General features: G+C 52.8%; 1 protein-coding gene across 1 annotated transcript in view; it reads left to right on the forward strand.

The window, feature by feature from the left end:
* The window catches only part of LOC123764810 (DNA-dependent protein kinase catalytic subunit), a 746,996-nt gene that overhangs the window by 450,081 nt on the left and 270,884 nt on the right, over positions 1-26,031 (forward strand). The window contains exons 31-33 of the mRNA XM_069302649.1: positions 7,542-8,098; positions 15,359-15,503; positions 22,372-22,596. Coding sequence (XP_069158750.1) covers positions 7,542-8,098; positions 15,359-15,503; positions 22,372-22,596 — 927 coding nt within the window. The remainder of the gene's footprint in view (positions 1-7,541; positions 8,099-15,358; positions 15,504-22,371; positions 22,597-26,031) is intronic.

A 26,031-nucleotide genomic window follows, 5' to 3' on the forward strand; every position in this document is an offset into this window, starting at 1 on the left:
ACTCTCCCTCCCTCCTTCTCTCACTGCCACACGCCCTCCCTCCCTCACTGCCACACGCCCTCCCTCCCTCACTGCCACTCGCCTTCCCTCCCTCACTGCCACTCGCCTTCCCTCCCTCACTGCCACTCGCCCTCCTTCCCTCACTGCCACTCGCCCTCCCTCCCTCACTGCCACTCGCTCTCCCTCCCTCCCTCCCTCCCTCCCTCCCTCCCTCCCTCCCTCCCTCCCTCCCTCCCTCACTGCCACTCGCTCTCCCTCCCTCCCTCCCTCCCTGCCACTCGCCCTCTCTCCCTGCCTCACTGCCACATGCCCTCCCTCCCTCCCTCACTGCTACTCGCCCTCCCTCCCTCACTGCCACTCACCCTCCCTCCCTCCCTCACTGCCACTCGCCCTCCCTCCCCTCCCTCCCTCACTGCCACTCACCCTCCCTCCCCAACCCGTTCTCGCAAATTTAATAAGTCAATATTGACTTATTAAATATGTGCATAGGTGACATACTTAACATAATACATACCCTTAAAAAGATTCATAGAAAACACCGACCTTACCTAACCTTGTTAGTATCTTAAGATAAGCATCTTATAGCTTCGTAATTACAATTATTACCTAACCTATAATAGGTATAGGTTAAGTAATAATTGTAATTACGAAGCAATAAGATGCTTATCTTAAGATACTAACAAGGTTAGGTAAGGTCGGTGTTTTCTATGAATCTTTTTAAGGGTATCTATTATGTTTAGTATATCACCTATGCACGTAGTTAATAAGTCAATATTGACTTTACGAATTTGCGAGAACGGGTTGCCCTCCCTCCCTCACTGCCACTCACCCTCCCTCCCTCCCTCCCTCACTGCCACTCACCCTCCCTCCCTCCCTCACTGGCACTCACCCTCCCTCCCTCCCTCATTGCCACTCGCCCTCCCTCCCTCACTGCCACTCCCCCTCTCCCCCTCACTGCCTCTCACCCTCCCTCCCTCCCTCCCTCACTGCCACTTACCCCTATCTCCCTCCCTCCCTCCCTGCCAATCGCCCTCCCTCCCTCCCTCACTGCCACTCGCCCTCCCTCCCTCCCTCCCTCACTGCCACTCGCCCTCCCTTCCTCCCTCCCTCACTGCCACTCGCCCTCCCTCCCTCCCTACCTCACTGCCACTCGCCCTCCCTTCCTCCCTCCCTCACTGCCACTCGCCCTCCCTCCCTCCCTCCCTCACTGCCACTCGCCCTCCCTCCCTCCCTACCTCACTGCCACTCGCCCTCCCTTCCTCGCTCCCTCACTGCCACTAGCCCTCCCTCCCTCACTGTCACTCGCCCTCCCTTCCTCACTGTCACTCGCCCTCCCTCCCTCCCTCCCTCCCTCCGTCACTGTCACTCACCTTCCCTCCCTCCCTCACTGCCACTCGCCCTCCCTCCTTCCCTCACTGCCACTCGCCCTCCCTCCCTCCCTCCCTCACTGCCACTCGCCCTCCCTCCCTCCCTCCCTCATTGCCACTCGCCCTCCCTCCCTCCCTCACTGCCACTCGCCCTCCCTCCCTCCCTCCCTCACTGCCACTCGCCCTCCCTCCCTCCCTCCCTCACTGCCACTCGCCCTCCCTCCCTCCCTCCCTCACTGCCACTCGCCCTCCCTCCCTCCCTCCCTCACTGCCACTCGCCCTCCCTCCCTCCCTCCCTCACTGCCACTCGCCCTCCCTTCCTCCCTCCCTCACTGCCACTAGCCCTCCCTCCCTCACTGTCACTCGCCCTCCCTCACTGTCACACTCCCTCGCCCTCTCTCACTGTCACTCTCCCTCCCTCCCTCCCCTCACTGCCACTCGCCCTCCCTCCCTCCCTCCCTGCCACTCTCCCTCCCTCCCTCACTGCCACTCGCCCTCCCTCCCTGCCACTCGCCCTACCTCCCTCCCTCACTGCCACTCACCCTCACTCCCTCCCTCACTGTCACTCGCCCTCCCTCCCTCCCTCCCTCACTTCCACTCGCCCTCCCTCTCCCTCCCTCCCACTTGCCCTCCCTCCCTCACTGCCATTCGACCTCCCTCACTGCCACTCGCCCTCCCTCACTGCCACTTGCCCTCCCTCACTGCCACTCGCCCTCCCTTGCTGCCACTCGACCTCCATCCCTCCCTGCCACTCGCCCGCCCTCCCTCCCTTCCTCCCTCCCTCACTACTACTCGCCCTCCCTCACTGCCACTCGTCATCCCTCCCCCCTCCCTTACTACCACTCGTCCTCCCTCCCCCCTCCCTTACTGCCACTCATCCTCCCTCCCCCCCCCTTACTGCCACTTGCCCTCCCTCCCTCCCTCCCTCACTGCCACTTGCCTTCCCTCCTTCCCTCCCTCACTGCCACTTGCCCTCCCTCCGTCACTGCCACTCACCCTCCCTCCCTCACTGCTACTCGCCCTCCCTCCCTCACTGCCACTCACCCTCCCTCCCTCCCTCACTGCCACTTGCCCTCCCTCCCTCCCTCCCTCACTGCCACTCGCCCTCCCTCCCTCCCTCACTGCCACTTGCCCTCCCTCCCTCCCTCACTGCCACTTGCCCTCCCTCCCTCCCTCCCTCCCTCACTGCCACTCACCCTCCCTCACTGCCACTCACCCTCCCTCCCTCACTGCTACTCGCCCTCCCTCCCTCCCCCCTCACTGCCACTCGTCCTCCCTCCCTCCCTCCCTCACTGCCACTCACCCTCCCTCCCTCCCTCCCTCCCTCACTGCCACTCACCCTCCCTCCCTCCCTCACTGCCACTTGCCCTCCCTCCCTCCCTCACTGCCACTCGCCCTCCCTCCCTCCCTCACTGCCACTCGCCCTCCTTCCCTCCCTCACTGCCACTCGCCCTCCCTCCCTCACTGCCACTCTCCCTCCCTCCCTCCCTCACTACCACTCACCCTCCCTCCCTCACTACCACTCACCCTCCCTCCCTCACTACCACTCGCCCTCCCTCCCTCAATCACTGCCACTTGCCCTCCCTCCCTCACTGCCTCTTGCCCTCCGTCCCTCACTGCCACTTGCCCTCCCTCCCTCAATCACTGCCACTCACCCTCCCTCACTGCCACTTGTCCTCCCTCCCTGACACTCACCCTCCCTCCCTCCCTCCCTCACTGCCAGTCGCCCTCCCTCCCTCCCTCACTGCCACTCGCCCTCCCTCCCCTCCCTCCCTCACTGCCACTCACCCTCCCTCCCTCCCTCACTGCCACTCACCCTCCCTCCCTCCCTCACTGCCACTCACCCTCCCTCCCTCCCTCACTGGCACTCGCACTCCCTCCCTCCCTCATTGCCACTCGCACTCCCTCCCTCACTGCCACTCCCCCTCTCCCCCTCACTGCCTCTCACCCTCCCTCCCTCCCTCCCTCACTGCCACTTACCCCTATCTCCCTCCCTCCCTCCCTCCCTCACTGCCACTTACCCCTATCTCCCTCCCTCCCTCCCTCACTGCCACTTACCCCTATCTCCCTCCCTCCCTCACTGCCACTCGCCCTCCCTCCCTCCCTCACTGCCACTCGCCCTCCCTCCCTCCCTCCCTCCCTCACTGCCACTCTCCCTCCCTCACTGCCACTCACCCTCCCTCCCTCACTGCCACTCACCCTCCCTCCCTTACTGCTATTTGCCCTCCCTTCCTCCCTCACTGCCACTCACCCTCTCTCCCTCCCTCCCTCCCTCCCTCCCTCCCTCCCTCACTGCCAGTCGCCCTCCCTCCCTTCCTCACTGCCAGTCGCCCTCCCTCCCTCCCTCACTGCCACTCGCCCTCCCTCCCTCCCTTCCTCACTGCCACTCTCCCTCCCTCACTGCCACTCACTTCCCTCCCTCACTGCCACTCACCCTCCCTCCCTCACTGCCACTCACCTCCCTCCCTCACTGCCACTCACCCTCCCTCCCTCACTGCTATTTGCCCTCCCTTCCTCCCTCAATGCCACTCGCTTCTCTCCCTCCCTCCCTCCCTCCCTCACTGCCAGTCGCCCTCCCTCCCTGCCAATTGCCCTCCCTCCCTGCCAATTGCCCTCCCTCCCTCCCTCCCTCACTGCCACTCGCCCTCCCTCCCTCACTGCCACTCGCCCTCCCTCCCTCACTGCAACTCGCTCTCCCTCACTGCCACTCGCCCTTCCTCCCTCCCTCCCTCACTGCCACTCGCCCTCCCTCCCTCCCTCCCTCCCTCACTGCCACTCGCCCTCCCTCCCTCCCTCCCTCCCTCACTGCCACTCGCCCTCCCTCCCTCCCTCCCTCCCTCCCTCCCTCACTGCCACTCGCCCTCCCTCCCTCACTGCCACTCGCCCTCCCTCACTGCCACTCGCCTCCCTCCCTCCCTCCCTCACTGCCACTCGCCCTCCCTCCCTCCTCCCTCCTCCTCACTGCCACTCGCCCGCCCTCCCTCCCTCACTGCCACTCGCCCTCCCTCCCTCACTGCCACTTGCCCTCCCTCCCTCACTGTCACTCCCCCTCCCTCCCTCACTGCCACTCCCCCTCCCTCACTGCCACTCGCCCTCCCTCCCTCACTGCTACTCGCCCTCCCTTCCTCCCTCACTGCCACTCGCCCTCTCTCCCTCCCTCCTTCACTGCCACTTGCCCTCCCTCCCTCCCTGCCACTTGCCCTCTCTCCCTCCCTCCTTCACTGCCACTTGCCCTCCCTCCCTCCCTGCCAATTGCCCTCCCTCCATCTCTGCTACTCCCCCCCTCTCTGCTACTCCCCCTCCCTCAATGCCACTACCCTCTCTCCCTCACTACCACTCACCCTCTCTCCCTCACTACCACTCACCCTCCCTCCCTCACTACCACTCACCCTCCCTCTTCTCACTGCCACTCGCCCTCCCTCACTGCCACTCTCCCTCCCTCTCTCCCTCACTGCCACTCTCCCTCCCTCCCTCACTGCCACTCTCCCTCCCTCCCTCACTGCCACTCTCCCTCCCTCCCTCCCTCACTGCCACTCTCCCTCCCTCCCTCCCTCACTGCCACTCTCCCTCCCTCCCTCACTGCCACTTACCCCTCCCTCCCTCCCTCCCTCACTGCCACTCGCCCTCCCTCCCTCACTGCCACTCGCCCTCCCTCCCTCACTGCCACTCGCCCTCCCTCCCTCCGTCCCTCCCTCACTGCCACTCGCCCTCCCTCCCTCCCTCCCTCCCTCACTGCCACTCGCCCTCCCTCCCTCCCTCCCTCCCTCACTGCCACTCGCCCTCCCTCCCTCACTGCCACTCGCCCTCCCTCCCTCACTGCCACTCCATTATGAGGTTCTGGAGTTGTCCTGGCTGGTGGACTGTCGTGTTTTTGGTTTGGAGGCATGGCATACTTTCTGTTGTTCCCGCACGCTTGAGTGGAGTGAGGCGTTGGCGATGGTCCAGGTTTTCTTGTGTGGGGGGGGGGGGCGAGTTTGAGCACCTCAATGAGTGCTTCTCTGTGGGGAGCCCCTACAGCTCCCTGGAGCTTATCGGGCTTATATTAGACCGGGACATTAACTATGGAGTTCAGACTTACCAGGGACCAGCTCCAGAACCTGGCCCCTTCAGAGAGGTTTCAGGGAGCAATGGCCCTGGAAAACCCCCTTGTGATTAGGGGTTTTCCTTATCTCCCATCGACCGAGGTTAGGCACCCAGAAAGTTAGGCATATCAAAACAAACCCAACATGGTAAGAAACTAAAACAAAAAACCGAACAGAGAGGTAGATCTCCCTACAGTCCCAAAGAAACAAGCAAACAAGCAAACATTCCAAGCCTTCGAACATCAGCAAACATCCAAACAAACCTTCGTCCTCTGGCGGTGCTCCCGGAATCTTCTTGACTGTGTTGTGTCATGACACGTTCGTGCCTACGTTCTGCATGTGAGTTTATACGGTCTGGCATCTCTTTCCGCCAGGCGTTGGTTCGTGGTTTTTGGATACGAATATAAGAACATCAGAACACTGGTGACTGCATTAGTCCTATTGGGCCATACGAGGCAGCTCCTATTTATACCCATCCAGTCCCACTCCTATGCATGTCCAACCCATGCTTGAGTCCAGCTAGGGGCCCAACCTCTAAGCATCAACAACCGAAAGACCTCTCCGCAAAGCAGCAGTTTCATTCTTTGCTAGAAAAGGAGGAGACGGCTGCAGACAAACAGACCTATCGCCACGACCGAAGGACAGAATGCTCTCTCTTCTTTCTTCTCCACGGTTTGTTGTGGCCCCTTCGGTTCAGGTTTGTTTCTCGGAGGCTCTTTTTCTGTTGACATTGGCCTCTAGGGGTTGGGTCGGTGAGCTTCATGCTCTCGTCCGGCGCAGGGATTTTATGCTCCTTCGGTCGTGGCGATAGGTTTGTTTGTCTGCAGCCGTCTCCTCTTTTTCTGGCAAAGAACGAGACTGTTGCTTTCCGGAGGGGTCCTTCGGTTGTTGATGCCTGGCTGGTCGGGCCAGGAGTGCATCATGTTTTGTGTCCTGTTGCGACCCTCCGCCATTATTTGCGTGCCACATTCTCTGTGTCCAGGGTTGCGCCTTGGGTTCATCCGGTTTCTCTTCTTCCCTGTTCGCAGGTGTGGGTCTCCTAGGTCGTTCAGGCTAGCCAGCCTGCGGTCTATCCCCGTGCCCATGAAGTTTTCAAGTTGGCTGCCCCTGCTGCCATTTTTGGCAACATGTCCCTGGCTGACATTCGGGTGCGGGAATTTTGGTGGTCGTACAGGGTCCTGGCTGCTCGTTATCTCGTGAACGTTCCTGGGCCTATGCGGGCCTGTGTCACTTTGGGTCGGCGGTTGGTGCCAGTTGTCTCGGCTTAGAGTTGACGAGTGAGTAGCGACCGCCTCACGGGTGTGTCCCTTTACTTTTCCTCTGTGGGTAGTTAGCTCCGGGGAGTCGAAGGTGCTCCTCCCCCCCCCAGAAAACCAGCGTTGAATGCAATGAAACAGCATTTTCTGGGTGAGGCCTGGAGGCTCCCTGGCATCCCTCCCTTCCCCCCGGTCAGCATTTTTTTCGCGTGTTTTGACATCCAGCCTCAGAACTGAAGGGTGGATAGCCGGGCGGGGGTCTGGTGCTCCCCCTTCCCCCTCCCGGGTGGGGGAAGCTACGCTGACAGCGGCGTGGTGATATGTGAAGTTATGCTTGTTTGCTCGTTTCTTTTTTGGGAGTTCTATCAACATATTCGGCTTTTGGTATCAATTTTCACCAGAATAGGGGTTTGTTTTGGGACACTTTATCTTTATGGGTGCTTGACCCGGTCGATGGCAGACATAGAATGCTTCCAACCACACTGGGGTTTCTATAGGCCATTGCTCCCCATGCCTCTCTGAGGGAGGCCAGGTTCTGGCTTGTGGTCCCCGGTAGGCCCACAGAACTCCATACACATGACTGATGCCGAAGTCTGACATTAGCATATCAGCCTGGATAAGCTGCGGTGAGCCTCCGGGTCTCGCCCAGAAAATAGCGTTTCATTACTTTCAACGTTTTTTTTTCCCCTTTTTCAATAAGGGGTTAGAAATGTTGACCCCCCTGTCAAACTGGACGTTGATAATTTGTAGGTACATTTACAATACTTTGCAGTATCTTCAATCCAAGAATTATTGCTTATGAGGTAGCTTATTGTAATTTATTTTACCCTTTTCAGATAATGTATTCTAGGCTTCCTCGTGAAAGGGTATTTGCCCCAGATTCGGAAATTAATTCTGCATATCGACCCAGTGATCTGTCAGGAAAGGAGTTGACAAAAGAATTGTTTCGTTGTGCTTCCAAGGTTGCCAAAGGAGAACTACGACATGATCAGACTCACGCAGAGTTCCGAAGGCTTTGTGCATGTGCTGCTTACAACTCTATCATTGCTGCTCTTGCTTGTGTACAAAATGATATAAAATTCTACAATAACTTCTTGTTTAATGCAATCTCTACTAAAGGAGAGGCTATATGGGAGAGCCTCATAGATTGTAACAAGACCCTCGAGTTTGATGTTGAAGTTCATTTTAATCCAGGCAGCAAAAAGAGATTTGTTGCTGTGCGACGTGAAATGAGAAAAAGTGTCCAAGAAGACAGTGGTGCGGATGGTGGAACTGTGCAGTATATTGCTTCGCATTATCTCCACGACAGCAGCCTTCGAGAGGATATCAGCCAATTTGATTTCAGTAATTCTATTGTCCTTGCAATGTCTCAAAGAGAAGACGGCATAAATAAGTGAGTATAAACTCCATTTAACAGGAATTATTATACAAAATACAGAAATGTTGGTAAACTGCAATATACCTGCAAAACCTAAGTTTTACAACAGTATTTAAAAAATTAATTAATTATTTTTAATACATAATATGATAGTGGTACCTCGGCTTACGAATTTAATCCATTCCCAGAGACAGTTCGTAAGCCGAAAACTCGTAAACTGAAGCGAATTTTCCCATAAGAAATAATGAAAATTGAATTAATTCTTTCCAGACTCCCCAAAAAATTAACTGCAAAGTAAATTTTATACCTACTTCACCCAAATCTTCAGTACTAAAGTGTGTACAAGTTATTACTTTACTGATGACTCATGTTGAGAGGGGGTGGGGGGAGGAGAAGGAGAGGTGTTAGGGTTTTGAAGGGGAAGTCCCCTTCCATTATAACATCAGGCAGTGATGACTTTTCTGGGGTACTCTCTCCTACATTTTGCAGGCATACCAATAGGACCTGCTTGTGGCTCACTGCTCGATTTTCTCACTAAAACGATCCATAGAGGATTGTTTTTCCCTTCGTTGTAACACTTGTCTGTAGTGAGGCATCACATTGTCATTAAAAAGGATAATGAAACGGCCTACTACAGCTTGCTCTGGGCGAGTCATTTCAACAAAAGTTTGCATTTCTTCTCACAGCCTACACCACTTCCTAATTGTTGAGGAAGGGACATTCTCTACTGCCTCCTCCTCCCCTGAAGACATTCCTCAGCTGCCTCTTGTTCCTGCTCCTTTTGACGGGCTAGGAGTTCTTTGGTGGTCAGTTCTTCTCTGTGTTCCTTAACCAACTCCTCCATATCAGCACCATCCAACTCCAAGGCCAATTTCCGAACCAGAGTAACAATTTTCTGAACTATAGGCACTTCAGGTTCAGGCTCAACCCTGAATGAATGGCTTTCTTGGGATCCATGGCGAGACATATAATAATAACTTACATGTTCAAATACCCAAATGTTAGAAAAACACCGAAATTCTTTACAAAGAATTCGGGCGCAATTGTCACTAGGCAGGAGGCACTGGTAAACTGAGGCGCGGTCGCTATGCCACCACACGCTAGGTCGGCCATACGTGTATCAACAAACCTGAGGCAAAGTTCGTTACTCAATTCGAATTTTACTAAGAAATTGGGCTCATAACCCGAAAAGTTCGTAAATTGAGGTATCGCTGTTCTCTCATAGAGTGGAGTTTTCAAAGGCCATTTCTCCCTGCGTTTCTCTGAGGAGGACCAGGTTCTTCTTGTGGTTCCCGGTAGGCAGAACTCCATATCTTGAGGTTATCTTGATGATTTCGGGGCTTAGCGTCTCCGCGGCCCGTTCCCCGACTAAGCCTCTTTTTTGTTACACACCCCCCAGGAAGCAGCTCGTAGCAGCTGTCTAACTCCCAGGTACCTATTTACTGCTAGGTAACAATATGAAAGAAATATTTTGCCCATTTGTCTGTGCCTCCACCGGGGATCGAACCCAGAACCTCAAGACTACGAATCATAAGCGCTGTCCACTCAGCTGTCAGGTGCCCCATATTACTGGAGCCCCAGACTAATATAGTTAATATCAGTCCGATAGTTCCAAGGAGCCGACGGGGCTCGTCCAGATATTGGTGTTTCATTACATTTAACGCTGGTTTTTCTGGGGGGAGCCCCTATGGCTCCCCCAAGCTATCCATGGTTGATATGGATACCCTAAATATTTTGCATCAGTCGATATGGGTGGAGTTCTAGCCTGCTGGGGACCACACGCCAGAACCTGGCCCCTTCACAGAGGCACGGGGAGCAATGGCTCATGGAAATGCACATGTTATCTTGAGATGATTTCGGGGCTTTTTAGTGTCCCCGCGGCCCGGTCCTCGACCAGGCCTCCACCCCCAGGAAGCAGCCCGTGACAGCTGACTAACACCCAGGTACCTATTTTACTGCTAGGTAACAGGGGCATAGGGTGAAAGAAACTCTGCCCATTGTTTTTCGCCGGCACCTGGGATCGAACCCAGGACCACAGGGATCACAAGTCCAGCGTGCTGTGCGCTCGGCCGACCAGCTCCTGATTTGGATTTGGAGCAATGTGATTGATTTGAAATGTGATTTGGAGCATTTTATATCTGCCATCGACCGGGACAGGCACCCAGAAAGGTAAGCGCCACAAAACAAACCCCTATTCTGGTTAACAATGAGAATCATCAAACGAGTGGACAGAACTCCCCAAAAGAAAAACGAGCAAACAAGCATGACGTCACACGAGATGCACCGCATGTCTGCGTAGATCCCCCCCTCCCCAGGAGGGGAAAGGAGGAGCCCCAGACTCTCGGGCCAGCGATTCCCACCCCAGTTCCTCGGCTGATGGGAGGAACTCGGAAGACTCTGCTCCAGCTCCAGTCTTGTCTCAGTGCTGTTCTTTGTTTTCAAGTGCTGCTCTTACGGTGGTCGTGTGAGCTGGGAGTATTATTCTCAGGTACTCAGGCTTCATGTGTTTAGGATCACCTTCCCTGAGTGCCCTGTAAGGGCAGTGGGGCTTGGGGTTATCTTCCACAAGTCACCTTCTCTTGAGAGGTTATCTTGATGATTTCGGGGCTTTAGTGTCCCCGCGGCCCAGTCCTCGACCAGGCCACCATCCCCAGGAAGCAGCCTGTGACAGCTGACTAACACCCAGGTACCTATTTTACTGCTAGGTAACAGGGGCATAGGGTGAAAGAAACTCTGCCCATTGTTTTCTCGCCGGCACCTGGGATCGAACCCAGGACCACAAGTCCAGTGTGCTGTCCGCTCGGCCGACCGACTCCCGTTGGGTCACACCTTGGGTCTACCTCTGGTGGCTTTTCGCTGCTTGGCATTTGGCCGCCCCGAGTGTTTGGGGGTTTTCCTCCCTTGTTTACCTTGGGGTGAGTGATAGTTATAGCACTGGTGGGGCGGGGTACTGTGTGGCTAGTTTTCACCTATAACAGCGGTCAGCTCTGTTCCCTCTGGGTACATTGTCCACTTGCGTGGTTTTTCTTTTCTTTTTCTTTTTGCCTGGTTGGTCTGCCTTGTGTTCTCCCTTTTCCCTTATATTAAGGTAATTTTTTTTTGTGGTGGCACCCCCTGCTTTGCCCTCGTGAGTGGACACATCCCATGGGTTCACCTTTTAGCAGTTTGCTTGGTAGTTTTGGGCGCTGGTTAGCAGTGCCCTGCCTGGGATAACCCTTAGCAGACCCAGTCTAGGGGCCCTGGAAAACTTCACCGGGGCTCTCGGGTCCAATGGAGGAGACCCTTGCGTCCCCTCTCGCTTTGTGCGGATTTGAGGGTTACTCTGTCCCTTTGTCTTAGGGTGACACTCATTGTTTTTGCCTCCGTCATGCTGCCTGTTGGTTTGGTGACACATTCAACCCCGAGTCCTGCGAGCTGTGTTGCTTGTTCGTGACTCAATTCACCCAGTCTGATGATGATTTGCTTCGGGTGCAGGCTGCTCGCGCGTTACAGGGTAGGTTTAGGTTGTTGCAACGCGCTCGGGTTGTCGCTTCCCCGCTTTGTCTATAGGGACTCTGACTTGATGGTGTTGGTCGCTTCGGCCTTGGTTCCGTCCGCGCCCCCTCGTACTTTCCCTTCAGTGATTCATTCGATCCCTAAGTGTGTGATGTCTTCGGGGTCGGGGCAAGATTTAGAGGTTTCTGAGACTCGGGCAGTTTCGGGGGTTGCCCCGTCCGGGGTGGCTGTGGAGGCATTCAAGTCTGTTCCTCCTGTCGTTGCTCCAGGGTCTGACCAGTGGGCGTCAAGGCGTCTTCCGGTTTACATGGCGCCCTTCCTCCGACTGCAAGGCTGTCGGGATCGACGCTTTTTGGCAGGACTGGTCGAGGTGGGGTTCCTGTACCTCTTTCCTCAGTAGTCCTCTATGCGAGGGGCGAGGAGTCCTCTTGGTGAGGGGCGAGGAGTCCTCTTGGCGAGGAGTCCTCTTGGCCCCATGGTGGCCGACCCAGCTGTGTTTTCAGGTGCCGCTTGCCTAGTGTCCAAACCCAGAGGTTTTTCTGCGGCTCCACCTGTTTCAGGAGATCGGCCTGGTCCAGTACGAGACTGGTTTGCTCTTCTCGGCGAGTTCGCGTTTGGTGTTTTTGACTTGTGTTTATCACCATCTCTATGGTGATCAGGTGGCTTCCTTGTTGGTTTCCCACCTGCTGGCTTCCTCTCGGCGGCAGTATGAAGATTCCTGGCGGTCCTTCCGGTTCTTTTTGTTCCTTCGTCGTTGCTCTTCGCTTTCAGTTCTGGTGGTGTTATCCTTTCTCTCTTGGTTATTCCAGGACTGTCAACCTATGCCTCATACTGTCACCTCGTATCGTGCAGCACTGGCGGGGCTGCTGCTGATTGCTTTCGATATGGATGTTACATTTGCACCGTTTCGCAAGCTGTCTCGGGCGTTGTTTCACCTCCAGCCTGCTTATGTGCCGCCTGAACCGTCCTGGTCTTTGGACAGAGTGCTCTCCTCTCTTTCTTCTCCTCGGTTTGTTGTGGCCCCTTTGGTTCAGGATTGCTTTGCTAAGGCTCTTTTTCTGTTGACATTGGCTTCTGGGGGGTCGTGTTACGGAGCTTCATGCTCTGCTCAGGTGCAGAGGTTTCTGCTCTTTTGGTCGTGGTCATAGGTATGTTCGTCTTCAGCCGACTCCCTCTTTTCTGGCGAAGGATGAGACTGAATGGGTTGTTGATGCTTGGTTTGTCAGGCTGAGTGTTCACCATGTGTTGTGTCTGGTTGCGGCCTTCCGCCGTTATCTTCGCGCCATGGCTTCTGTGTCTGGTAACGTGCTTTGGGTTGATCCGGATTACCTTCTTCCCTGTTCGCAGATTCGGGTCTCTCAAGTCATCCGCAGGGTTATTAAATCAAGCCAGCCTGTGGTCTATCCCCGTGCCCGTGACATTCGTAAGTTTGCTGCTCTTGCTGCCGTCTTTGGCAATAGTGTCTTGGGCTGACATTGGTGAAGTAGCTCTGGGAGCCATAGGGGCTTCCCCCAGGAAACCAGCATTGAATGTAATGAAACGCCATTTTCTGGGTGAGTCCTAGAGGCTCCCTGGCAACCCTCCCTCCCTCCGATCGGCGGTTTTTCGCGGTTTTTTATATCCAGCCGAAGAACTGGGACTGGGGATCACCGGTGTGAGGGTCTGGGGCTTCCCTTTTCCCCTCCCGGAGAGGGGGTAGCTGCGCAGACATGTGGCGTGGCTCATGTGACGTCATGCTTGTTTGCTCGTTTTTCTTTTTCTTTTGGGGAGTTATGTCCACTCGTTTGACGATTCTCGTTGTTAACCAGAATATGGGTTTCTTTTGTGGTGCTTACCTTTCTGGGTGCCTGTCCCAGTCGATGGCAGATACAGAATGCTCCAAATCACATGTGCATTTCTATGAGCCATTGCTCCCTGTGCCTCTGTGAGGGGGTAAGGTTCTGGCTCGTGGTCCCCGGTAGGCTAGAACTCCACCCACATCGACTGATGCAAAATAGTTAGGGGTATCCATATCAGCCATGGATAGCTCCGGAGAGCCTCCGGGACTTACCCAGAAAATGGCGTTTAAGTACATTCAACGCTGGTTTTTTATACATTTAAAAATAAAAAAATCATGTCTTATAAGATGCCAAATATGGTATCTTTAATTGTGATCGCTAGATCTTGGATAGTGAAACCCAGAGTGAAGAGTACTCTGAAGTTTACTAGCTAAAGATTATGACTTGAAGAATCTTGACTATATGATTCACATTCTTACATGTGGTTACTTGATAACATCAGATAATATTTTGGTATAGACAAGTTACATTCTTTCTCATAATGAACACTTGAATGATTGGTGGCAGCACTCTCTACTCTCCTACCTTTTCTATCTACCTCCTATCTAATGTACCTACTCTAACCCATTTTCTCTCATTCAAAACTTTCCCTTTCTACTGACCAGCCTTCTTCACCCCTCCCTTCCACCTCTCTCTCCCTCACTATGTGATTTTATTTTATATTTTTCTTCAAATTCCAATATGTTACTTTAGGAGGGGGGCCTTTCAGTTGTGGATACTTGTTTGGTGGGGGTGCGTCATGCACTTCGTCTAGTGGCAGCTTTGTGCTGCTACCTTCGGGTTGCCCTGTTTCAGTGTACTGTACTCATTGTGGGTTGATCCTGTTTTCCTGGTTACCTGTTCCAGGGCTTGTATTTTTCAGGTTGTCAGCAATGTCATTACAGCTAGCCTGCCTGCGGTCTACCCTCGTGCTCATGATGTCTGGAAGTATGCTGGTCTGACGTCTGTGTTTGGTATTGTATTTAGGGCTGATATTCGAGTGTTGGGATTTTAAAGGTCAAACAGGGTCATGGTTGCCATGTACTAGTATTTTGTTACCATCCCTGGTCCTCTGGTGCCTTGTGTAGCTCTGGGTTGTATATCGTGGCTGTATGTCTCGCCTTCGACTTGATACCTGCAGTGCTGCCACCTCCCTCGTACATGCTCCCTTTTCTCCTACTTTGTAGGTAGTTATCTTAAGGAAGCTGACAGGGCTCACCACAGAATACCAGCGTTGAATGTAATGAAACACCAGTTTCTGGGTGAGCCCGGGAGGCTGCCTGACACCCTCACTTCCCCAAGTCGTCAGGGTGTTTTTATCATTCGAGAACTGACCATTGTGAGGTTCGGATGACCCATGCCAGGTCCCTCTTCCCCCTCAGAGAGGTGGGGGGGGGGGAGCAAACTAGTGGGAGGGGCTAGTTTCACCAATTTTAATTTTAATTGTTAGGAGTTCTTTTGACAATTTGGGTGTGGCAGTCTTGTTTTAAACCATGCATTGGTCTGTTTTGAATTGCTTATCTTTTTGGGGGCTTCCTAGGTGGTGGCAAAGATGTAAAGTGATATAAATGTAAAGACATCATAGTCCATCACTCCAAGTTGCTCTGAGGAGACCTGGTTCTGGCTCATGGTCCTTGGTAGGCAAATAGAATTACTCCACTGATGGCATTAAGTAGTATGGCACTGGTCAGTGTATGATAGTTTCAAGAAGCCTCTGGTGCTCACCCAGAAACTGGTGTTTCATTACATTCAATGCCTTTGCTCCCCACCCCCCATGCATCTGGGCATTCTCATTTAAATGGGAGCAGCCCATGGGTTAAAATCGACCACACACATACTGTATACTATAAACGATTCTCAATTCAGTTACTTCTCTAAACCTAATGAGATTAGTTTACACATTTGTAATGCATATCAATCCTGTATGAACCAATTCATATTTAATAATAACATTGTTTATCAGAGATTTCAGCACTAATGGTGGCAGCGGGGAATTGATGACGCTTCATTTGGACCAGAGTGACTACAATGGGCATGAAGTGATGGCTAATCTCACTGCAGTTATTCATTACATGGTGGATGCTGGGATCTTGGTCTTACATAAAGGGGTACAGTATTAATGCTTTTAACATATAAACAAATTGTACAGGAATGTATTCATGACACACATTTTAATACAAATGTTTGGACTAAACATACCTGTGTTCACTAGCACAGAATCATGCATAATCGTAGGCATGGAGCTTGATATTAACAGAGCAGCTACAGCAAAGACAAAATCCAAAATAATCCACAACAACGTGCGGAAATATTAGAGCAGCTTTAAGGTGCTGGTGACGAAACTGAGGATAGATGGTGGCACTTTTACAAAAGAACGAAAAGTGTTTTCAGGTAACTTCCAACAGACAGTTTTGAGGGGTCTTCACAGTGCAGTATAGCTAGCTGCCTGAATTAATGCTGGTAAATTAATAAATTTTCAAGACTAAAATTAGAAAGTACCGGAATCAGTTAAATACAACAAAGTCCATAGGACCAGACAAAATCTTTCCTCAAGCATCAAAAGGAGCCGAATCTTTGTGCTGGCTACTTGCAAAGATGTATATTATAAACAGTATAACAGTTTACTATAACACAGTAGAAGCCTGACTACAGCAAGCACATTGTAAGCCTGACTGCAGCAAGCACATTGTAAGCCTGACTGCAACAAGCACATTGTAAGCCTGGCCACAACAAGCACAGTGGAAGCCTGGCCGCAGCAAGCACAGTGGATGCCTGGCCGCAGCAAGCACAGTGGATGCCTGGTCGCAGCAAGCACAGTGGAAGCCTGGCCGCAGCAAGCACAGTGGAAGCCTGGCCGCAGCAAGCACAGTGGACGCCTGGCCGCAGCAAGCACAGTGGACGCCTGGCCGCAGCAAGCACAGTGGAAGCCTGGCCGCAGCAAGCACAGTGGACGCCTGGCCGCAGCAAGCACAGTGGAAGCCTGGCCGCAGCAAGCACAGTAGACGCCTGGCCGCAGCAAGCACAGAGGAAGCCTGGCCGCAGCAAGCACAGTGGAAGCCTGGCCGCAGCAAGCACAGTGGAAGCCTGGCCGCAGCAAGCACAGTGGAAGCCTGGCCGCAGCAAGCACAGTGGAAGCCTGGCCGCAGCAAGCACAGTGGAAGCCTGGCCGCAGCAAGCACAGTGGACACCTGGCCACAGCAAGCACAGTGGAAGCCTGGCCGCAGCAAGCACAGTAGACGCCTGGCCGCAGCAAGCACAGTGGAAGCCTGGCCGCAGCAAGCACAGTGGAAGCCTGACCGCAGCAAGCACAGTGGAAGCCTGGCCGCAGCAAGCACAGTGGAAGCCTGGCCACAGCAAGCACAGTGGAAGCCTGGCCGCAGCAAGCACAGTGGAAGCCTGGCCGCAGCAAGCACAGTGGAAGCCTGGCCGCAGCAAGCACAGTGGACGCCTGGCCGCAGCAAGCACAGTGGACGCCTGGCCGCAGCAAGCACAGTAGAAGCCTGGCCGCAGCAAGCACAGTGGAAGCCTGGCCGCAGCAAGCACAGTGGACGCCTGGCCGCAGCAAGCACAGTAGAAGCCTGGCCGCAGCAAGCACAGTGGAAGCCTGGCCGCAGCAAGCACAGTGGAAACCTGGCCGCAGCAAGCACAGTGGAAGCCTGGCCGCAGCAAGCACAGTGGAAGCCTGGCCGCAGCAAGCACAGTAGAAGCCTGGCCGCAGCAAGCACAGTGGAAGCCTGGCCGCAGCAAGCACAGTGGAAGCCTGGCCGCAGCAAGCACAGTAGAAGCCTGGCCGCAGCAAGCACAGTAGAAGCCTGGCCGCAGCAAGCACAGTGGAAGCCTGGCCGCAGCAAGCACAGTGGAAGCCTGGCCGCAGCAAGCACAGTGGAAGCCTGGCCGCAGCAAGCACAGTGGACACCTGGCCACAGCAAGCACAGTGGAAGCCTGGCCGCAGCAAGCACAGTAGACGCCTGGCCGCAGCAAGCACAGTGGAAGCCTGGCCGCAGCAAGCACAGTGGAAGCCTGGCCGCAGCAAGCACAGTGGAAGCCTGGCCGCAGCAAGCACAGTGGAAGCCTGGCCACAGCAAGCACAGTGGAAGCCTGGCCGCAGCAAGCACAGTGGAAGCCTGGCCGCAGCAAGCACAGTGGAAGCCTGGCCGCAGCAAGCACAGTGGACGCCTGGCCGCAGCAAGCACAGTGGACGCCTGGCCGCAGCAAGCACAGTAGAAGCCTGGCCGCAGCAAGCACAGTGGAAGCCTGGCCGCAGCAAGCACAGTGGACGCCTGGCCGCAGCAAGCACAGTAGAAGCCTGGCCGCAGCAAGCACAGTGGAAGCCTGGCCGCAGCAAGCACAGTGGAAACCTGGCCGCAGCAAGCACAGTGGAAGCCTGGCCGCAGCAAGCACAGTGGAAGCCTGGCCGCAGCAAGCACAGTAGAAGCCTGGCCGCAGCAAGCACAGTGGAAGCCTGGCCGCAGCAAGCACAGTGGAAGCCTGGCCGCAGCAAGCACAGTAGAAGCCTGGCCGCAGCAAGCACAGTAGAAGCCTGGCCGCAGCAAGCACAGTGGAAGCCTGGCCGCAGCAAGCACAGTGGAAGCCTGGCCGCAGCAAGCACAGTGGAAACCTGGCCGTAGCAGGCACCGTGCAGTTACCTTGCGATGATTTCTGGGCTCAATATCCCCACGGCCCGGTCCTCGACCAGGCTTCCTGGTTGCTGGACTGGTCAACCAGGCTGTTGGATGCAGCTGATGTATGAATCAGAGCCTTGTTGATCAGGTATCCTTTGGAGGTGTTTATCAAGTTCTCTTTTGAACACTGAGGAGTCAGCCAGTTATGCCCCTTTATGGGTAGTGGAAGTGTTTTGAAACAGTCTCGGGCCTCTGATGTTGATAGTTCTTCCTTAGCGTACCTATTGCACTTCTGCTCTTCAACAGGGGTATTCGGCACATCCTGCCATGCCTTCTGGTCTTGTGTGGTGTTATTTCTGTGGATAGCACAGTGGAAGCCTGACTGCTGCAAACACAGTGGAAGTCTGACCGCAGCTAGCACAAAGAAATATATTTTGCTGCTCTAGCTCTTGCTATTTATGGTGGTAAGTGCTTGTGTATTACACAGGTAGAATAGCATCATGCAGATAAATCGCATCATAATATCATGTGGTGAACAATGAGGAATGAGCTACCAGAGGGGTTAGTAGAAGTTAACTACAGGATCAAGAGCCTTTACATCAAACAATAGTTTTGAAGCAAGATTAACCCCTTAATTGCGTTGCCTCCAAATGTGACACCCCCGCAGTGCGCAGGAAATAAATTCTCTGGAAAAAATTCTTTTTTCTTTTTAACACTTTCGCGCTTTATATTAGAGATAACTCGTCACTGATTTTTCTTACGATTCCGCATAACTGCCTACTTTTCTCGTCAATCGAAAAAATATTTCTATAAATTCCATTTTTTAACCGAAATGGATGGGGATACTTTTGTTTTGTAGAGAATTTATTTGCGAATTTTTTGGTACCAGAATGAATATTATATCACATAAACTTCTATGAGTAAAAAAAAAAATACACAAAGTATGTTTGGGGGTGTGGCGAGCGTGTGGCAGTGGGTTCCCTTTAGCCGTTGATATATCCAACACGTGGGAAATATTTGTATGTGTTATGTATATGTCTGTGTAGGGAATTTTACTGCGATCACTGTCATACAAATTATAAAATGTTTCAACAAGTATAAACATGACAAACATCAAACGAACGAAAATAATGCGTTCGTTTCTGCCGCGAACGCATACTGAGCGACGTGGTTCTATATTTGGCGCTTCTCTTACACATGCTTTGTACCAATGTTATACAGTTCATCTTATAGAAAATTTTATTGCGAACACATTGGTATAAAAAAGAAATACGTACATAGAAAAGTAGGGTCAGGAAACGTATAAACTTTCCAAGCATGATTTCCCCCCTGTGTTTTCGCCAGTGCGCTCGCGGCTAACTACTCTCCACTTCACACACTCTTGCGGGTGGGCAATTACCTATATTAAACATTCATATGCATATGTCCGTGTAGAGAATTTTATTGCGATTCCAATGATACCAAAATTAGCGATGTAGGACAACTGTAGGCTTCGCAACCATTAAGAAAGTGGAAACATTTTGTTGCTGTTTGGCGCTCTCGGCGAGTGATCTGCATAGTTTTTTTATTTGGTGTTGATACTCCTTATGCTTGGGCGGCATTTTATAGGTATGCTCTTATAGACAATTTCATTGCGAACACAGTGATACCAAATTTAAATACGTGCGCCTTCAATTATTGTCAGGACAGTCAAAAGAGTGTACACTTTTTCGGTCTTACCGCGTAGGCGCGCGAAGTGCCGAAAGCATCTGGGGTATTGTTTTTTTTTTGAGCGCCGAGAGCGCGAAAGTGTTAAAGTGTCAAAAACCCTTCCCTCAGTATGGGTATGTAAAAAAAAAATCGAAATTGTGCTTGCTTTGGCTGCTATGGGGTCCGGAAGTTGGGGCGTGACGTCATCATTTCCCGTGCGCCCGTGTCGTAAGCTCTCGGGGGCGGTGGGGCACTCAGGGCGGGGCGCGCGAGTTGCCGTGAATATATTTTCGTTCATTTTTTGCGCACCTTTCCAAATACATTTTCATTGTTTTTATGTGCCAATCCAATGTATAATGAACACGTACACTATAATATCGCAGTACAACATCCGTACTGTCTGTAGACACTGTGTTACGTGCATGAAACTTGTGAACACATATGCAGCACATATTTACTATGTATCATGCTAATTTGTGTATATATACAATCTATTTACACACTATACACTGTCACACACTATATACATTCACCATCAACACATTCAGAACACCGCGTAGCAGCTGCTTCGTATGGGCCAACAGCAGCTGCCCCGTATGGGCCAATAGCAGCTGCCCCGTATGGGCCAATAGCAGCTGCCCCGTATGGGCCAATAGCAGCTGCCCCGTATGGGCCAATAGCAGCTGCCCCGTATGGGCCAATAGCAGCTGCCCCGTATGGGCCAATAGGAGCTGCCTCGTATGGGTCAATAGGAGCTGCCTCGTATGGGCCAATAGGAGCTGCCTCGTATGGGCCAATAGGAGCTGCCTCGTATGGGCCAATAGGAGCTGCCTCGTATGGGCCAATATCAGCTGCCTCGTATGGGCCAATATCAGCTGCCTCGTATGGGCCAATATCAGCTGCCCCGTATGGGCCAATATCAGCTGTCCCGTATGGGCCAATATCAGCTGCCCCGTATGGGCCAATAGCAGCTGCCCCGTATGGGCCAATAGCAGCTGCCCAGTATGGGTCAATAGCAGCTGCCTCGTATGGGCCAATATCAGCTGCCTCGTATGGGCCAATATCAGCTGCCTCGTATGGGCCAATATCAGCTGCCTCGTATGGGGCAACAGCAGCTGCCTCGTATGGGCCAATATCAGCTGCCTCGTATGGGGCAACAGCAGCTGCCTCGTATGGGGCAACAGCAGCTGCCTCGTATGGGCCAACAGCAGCTGCCTCGTATGGGCCAACAGCAGCTGCCTCGTATGGGCCAACAGCAGCTGCCTCGTATGGGCCAACAGCAGCTGCCTCGTATGGGCCAATAGCAGCTGCCTCGTATGGGCCAATAGCAGCTGCCTCGTATGGGCCAATAGCAGCTGCCTCGTATGGGCCAATAGCAGCTGCCTCGTATGGGCCAATAGCAGCTGCCTCGTATGGGCCAATAGCAGCTGCCTCATATGGGCCAATAGGAGCATTTGGCCATGAACACATTCAGAACACCTCGAGTGAGAGCAGCCACACCCAGCCTGTCTCCCTCACTCCAACATCTTACTCGCCAACATTGCTCCTCCCACCATATTGTTATAGTTCTTATTACACATGTTCTATATACCTATCTACATGTTTTATTTACCAGAACTATGTAAGTAAGCCGGTATTGTGTCCAAACAGTACAGTGGCCACCATACACTGCATGAAAAATCACACAGCAGACGACGCTACGATTACGTCACCTCCCTCACCAAAACAGCTCCTCTCAACATTCTCCTGTTGCTGTTCTTACACTATATATACCCATGTACATATGTGTTGCCCATAGCGAACCACTAAGCTAGTATGGTGAGCAAAACAAGAGTGGCAGCCACACACACAATGAGGCTACCTCAATTCTCGCCCTCCCTCCCTCATCAAAATTCCTCCTTCCACAATAGTACGCACAACGCTAATTATAACCACATTCCTGCTATTATCACAATCCTGGTCACTAATTCCTGTAAATGAATAATTGACCACACGTTTATTTTGAAAAGGAACCTAAGAAATCATTTGAAGATTCCTAGATGAAGGAAATAATGCTGTGGTGCTGTGGCTAGCGCTGTGAACATCGTGAACAGCATTGAATCACTGATATTTGAACATTGTACCCAGTCATTATCACACTCAGGCTCTAATATAACACTATCATAGCTAAATAATACAAGTTATATATATATTTTGACATTATTAGGCGATGCTGTGGTCACATGCTGAACAGCAGTGCTGTGCGCTCATGCGGCGAGCGCCAGCCTTGGTTGCTCACACACTACTGAGGCTCCCACACCCGGGAATGTGGACCACGATTTTTTTTTAAGATGGCGTCTGTTTACAAGAGCCCTGAGGAAACTGATGTGAACCCCATGTAGCCGCGGGAGTTTTGAATGGAATGTGAAAAATACAAATACCCGGAGGCGCGTTGCGCAAACCGGACGTGAGCCTGCAGGCGCGTTGCGCAGTTTAAGGGTTAAAAAACTGGAGCTCATCCACCAAACACAAATAGACAAACAGATGCACACAGAGGGAAGTTGTACATTAGATAAAAACAAACTTGGACAAATAAATGCATGAATATGCTGTATGCAAATTCACACATTGACATGTTTTCATACATAAGAGTATATCCAGTTTTCTTAATACATTTTTCTTTCAGGACTCGACTCCTACAGCCTCGGATATTCCACCTTTGATGAGAAACTTGCAGCAGAAGATTGAGTGTGCTGACACACCTCGAAATGTGAAGCTGTTCCTTCTGCGGTTAATTATGAACACCTCTAAAGTGTTTGCTCCATATGCAGCTCATTTTGTCAATCCCATCCTCAGCTGTATCATCGATGGAACTGTTGGAGATAAAATCAATTATTTCCTCAGTGACTTGGTATGAGTACTACTTATATATTTTTCAATAATAACATAGCAAATTTATATTAGATTGGTTCTTGTAATCTTATGGAAACTTGGTCATGGGTAGTAGTCATCCCACATCACTATGATAACTGAATTTTCTGTAGAGAGTCCCTTCAGCTCCCCTTAGTTATACCGGGATGATGTGTATATATTCGACCGTGGCAACAGTCAATCGAAGGCCTACCGAGGACCAGAGCCAGAACCTGGCGTCCTCAAGAGAGGCATGAGGAGCAATGGCCTAAAGACACCCTCGTGTAATTGGAAGTAGTTTTTGTCTGCCATCTACCAAGTCAGGCACCCAGAAAGGTAGGAATTCCAAAACAAACTACTGCTGATCAAATAAATTGCAAACCGAAAGCCGAACTAGCAACAGGACTCCCCAGTCAAAACCAAGGAACCAAGTATGACGTCACCACAAACGCCGCGCATCCGTCTACGCAACCCCACCCTTTCCCGGGAGGGGGACAGGGGGGGTCCCAGACCTCCACACCGGCAACTCCCCTCGGTTCAGGAGGCTGTTGTGTTGGTGACGGTCGATCGCTCTGGCTCTACTCTTTGCGCAGTGCTGCAGTGCGGTGTTGTTGCTCTGTTTTGGTAGTGTGAGAGCCAGACGTAACACAAGAGTACTGGGGCTGCATGCACCTAGGGTCGCCTTCCCTAGGTGCCCGGTAAGTACTGCCTTTGCGGCCTCAGGGTTATCTTCATAGAGCCGTTCAGGACAAACTACCTCCGTGTGGTTCTGTCGCTGCTCAGTGATTGCCTGCCCTTAGGGGTTCAGTTGGGGTGGTTCTTACTCCTGTTTTCCCTTGGGTTAGGAGGTAGTCTTGTCGCTGGCTGGGGTGCGAGGTACTGTGCAACTGTCAGATATATGCATAGCGACCGGTTCTGTTCTTCTGAAGACGTTGTGCTTTTGCGGGGTTTTTGTTTTGTTTTGCCTAGCAGGAGTTTGCCAGGTGTGACAGTAGGACCATTGGTAGGTTTTTGGTGGCCCTCCACTAGGTCCCCGTGCTTGCACAGGTTGCAGGGGTTCAGCTTTTAGATTGTTTGCTTGGTAGCTCTGGGATAACCGGTTAGCAGTACCTCGCCTGGGCTTCCCTTAGCAGTCAGCCTAAGGGCCCTGGAAAATCCCATTCGGGCTCAGTGGTCCAATGTAGGAGACCTCTGAGTCCCACCTCACCTTGTGCGAGTTTGAAGGTTGCTCTCTTTCCCTATTTTGAGGTGACACTCACCGTCTGCCTCCGCCTTGCTGCTTGTTGGAGTCAGTGACACCTATGACCCGGAGTCCTGCGAGTGGTGTTTTCTGTGGGGAGCCCCCTACGGCTCCCTGGAGCTTATTGGGCTAATGTATGTTATATTAGCCTGGGACATTAGCTAATGAGTTCAGACCTACTAGGGACCAGCGCCAGAACCTACCCCTTCAGAGAGGTTTAAGGGAGCAATGGCCCCTGGAAAACCCCCTTGTGGTTGGGGTTTTCCTTATCTGTCATCGACCGGGGTTAGGCACCCAGAAAGGTAGGCATAATAAAACAAACCCCTCATGGTAAAAAAAACTAAAACAGAAAACCGAACAGAGATGTAGAAACTCCCTACAATCCCAAGGAAACAAGGAAACATCACACTTTACTGCTGCGCCGATCGTCCGCGCAGCCCTCCCCTTCCCGAAAGGGGAAGGGGGGAGCCCCAGACCTCACCACGCCAGTTGCCTAGCATCAGTTCGTAAGCTAATGTCAACCGGGATAGACGCTTCTCTGGCCTCAGTTTCCTAGGCCGTGTTTACCTTTCGTGGCATTCACTGCCGTGTATTGTGTTGTGCGGTGGCCAGGTGTTCATCAGTACCGGGGCTGCATGTGCTTAGGGGATTCCTACCCTAAGCGCCCTGTGAGTACTGCCCCTGTGTGACAGGGTAATCTTCCCTGGGGCGTTCGGGAACCATTCCAGTAGGGGTTCTTGCTGCTCGGCATTTGCCTCACCCTTGGGGCCAGCTGGGGCTTGGGGGCCCTTGTTTGGCCCTGGGTAGGGACTGGTATTGTACTGGTTAGGGCGTCAAGGTGTTGCATGACCTGCTACCTAAGCGGCAACCGGTTCCTGTTGCCTCCGAGGACGGTGTACTTTTGCGGAGTTTTTCTTTTGTTTTTATTTTCATTTGCCAGGTGGGGGTCTGCCTAGTGTGGCTATAGTTCCTCTGGTAGTGTTTGATGGCCTTCTGCTAGGCTCCTGTGATTGTACACATCGCAGGGGTTTTGAGTGTTGTCCTCTACCCAGTGTTAGTTTTTGGGTTTTAACCGGTTAGCAACACCTTGCCCGGGCTTCCTGTAGTTGTTACCCTACGGGCCCTGGAAAATCCTGTCGGGGCTCGGTGGACCATTGAATGTGTCTTCCGGGTTCCAACCCGTCTTATACGGGATCGTTGATTGCTGTGCCCTTGTCTCCGGGTGACAGTCGTCACTTTTACCTCCGTCATGTTGCCTGTTGGGTCACTAACACCTTGACCTGGAGTCTTGCGAGAGATATTCTCTGCTTGTTCTCCAGTACTCTCCTGATGTTATTACTGTTCAGAGTACAGTCAGCATCCGTGTTGCAAGCTAGGTTAGGTTGCTGCAACACGCTAGGTTGGTTTCCACTCGGATGCCCCGGAGCCGCCCCATTTTGGTTAGGTGCTGTTCGCCCCTTTCCCTCCCTGTTTCCGTCTCTGGACCATCTGCGGATTTCGGGGTAGGGTGTAGTTGGGGCCAAGACTCGAGCGGTTTCGGGGGGCTGCCGCGTTCTGGTTGGGGACGGAGATTTTTGAGCCTGTTCCTCCTGCCAAGGCTTCTGGGTCTTACCAGCGGCCCTTTCTTGCTGCCTTTCCCATGGACTCTTGCTTTTCTTTAAGGGCGGAGGCCTTGGAGGACGGCTCTGCCCCAGGGCCTCTGTTGCTGGTTCCCGGGGCTGTGGGGGATGCCTGCTAGCAGTTCTGGGGCAGTTTGTCCCTGCCTGGGTTTTCTGCTTTTGGGCGGCGTTTTTTGCCCATTCAGTCTCCTTGCTTCCCACTTTTGCTGGCGTGTTTTTGTTTCTTTAGCGTCAGTCACAGCCCCTTCTGGCGGCCATTTTCGTCTGCCGGTTTCCCGGCGTGGCCACCAGGGCGGCGTTGTGGTTTGTTTACATGCGACTGGGTGTGCGAGCAAGCGTCTTGGGTGAGTTTTCACCTTTTTTCAGGGGTTTTATTCTCCTGTTGTCATTTCTTTGCTTTTCTGGTGTTTTCTGCCAGTTTCCTGTTACTCTGGGAAAGTTTGAGTGTTGATTTTACACCGGGTTTCCCATTTTTGTCTGTTTTGGATCTGAACCTTTGGGTTTGGGCTCAGTGTCCTTGGCTGTTATGCTTGCTCCCACACCTTGTCCTTCGGTTTTCGGTCTGTTATGACCGTTT

Source organism: Procambarus clarkii, chromosome 48, assembly GCF_040958095.1.
Source record: "Procambarus clarkii isolate CNS0578487 chromosome 48, FALCON_Pclarkii_2.0, whole genome shotgun sequence".
Taxonomy (NCBI): domain Eukaryota; kingdom Metazoa; phylum Arthropoda; class Malacostraca; order Decapoda; family Cambaridae; genus Procambarus; species Procambarus clarkii.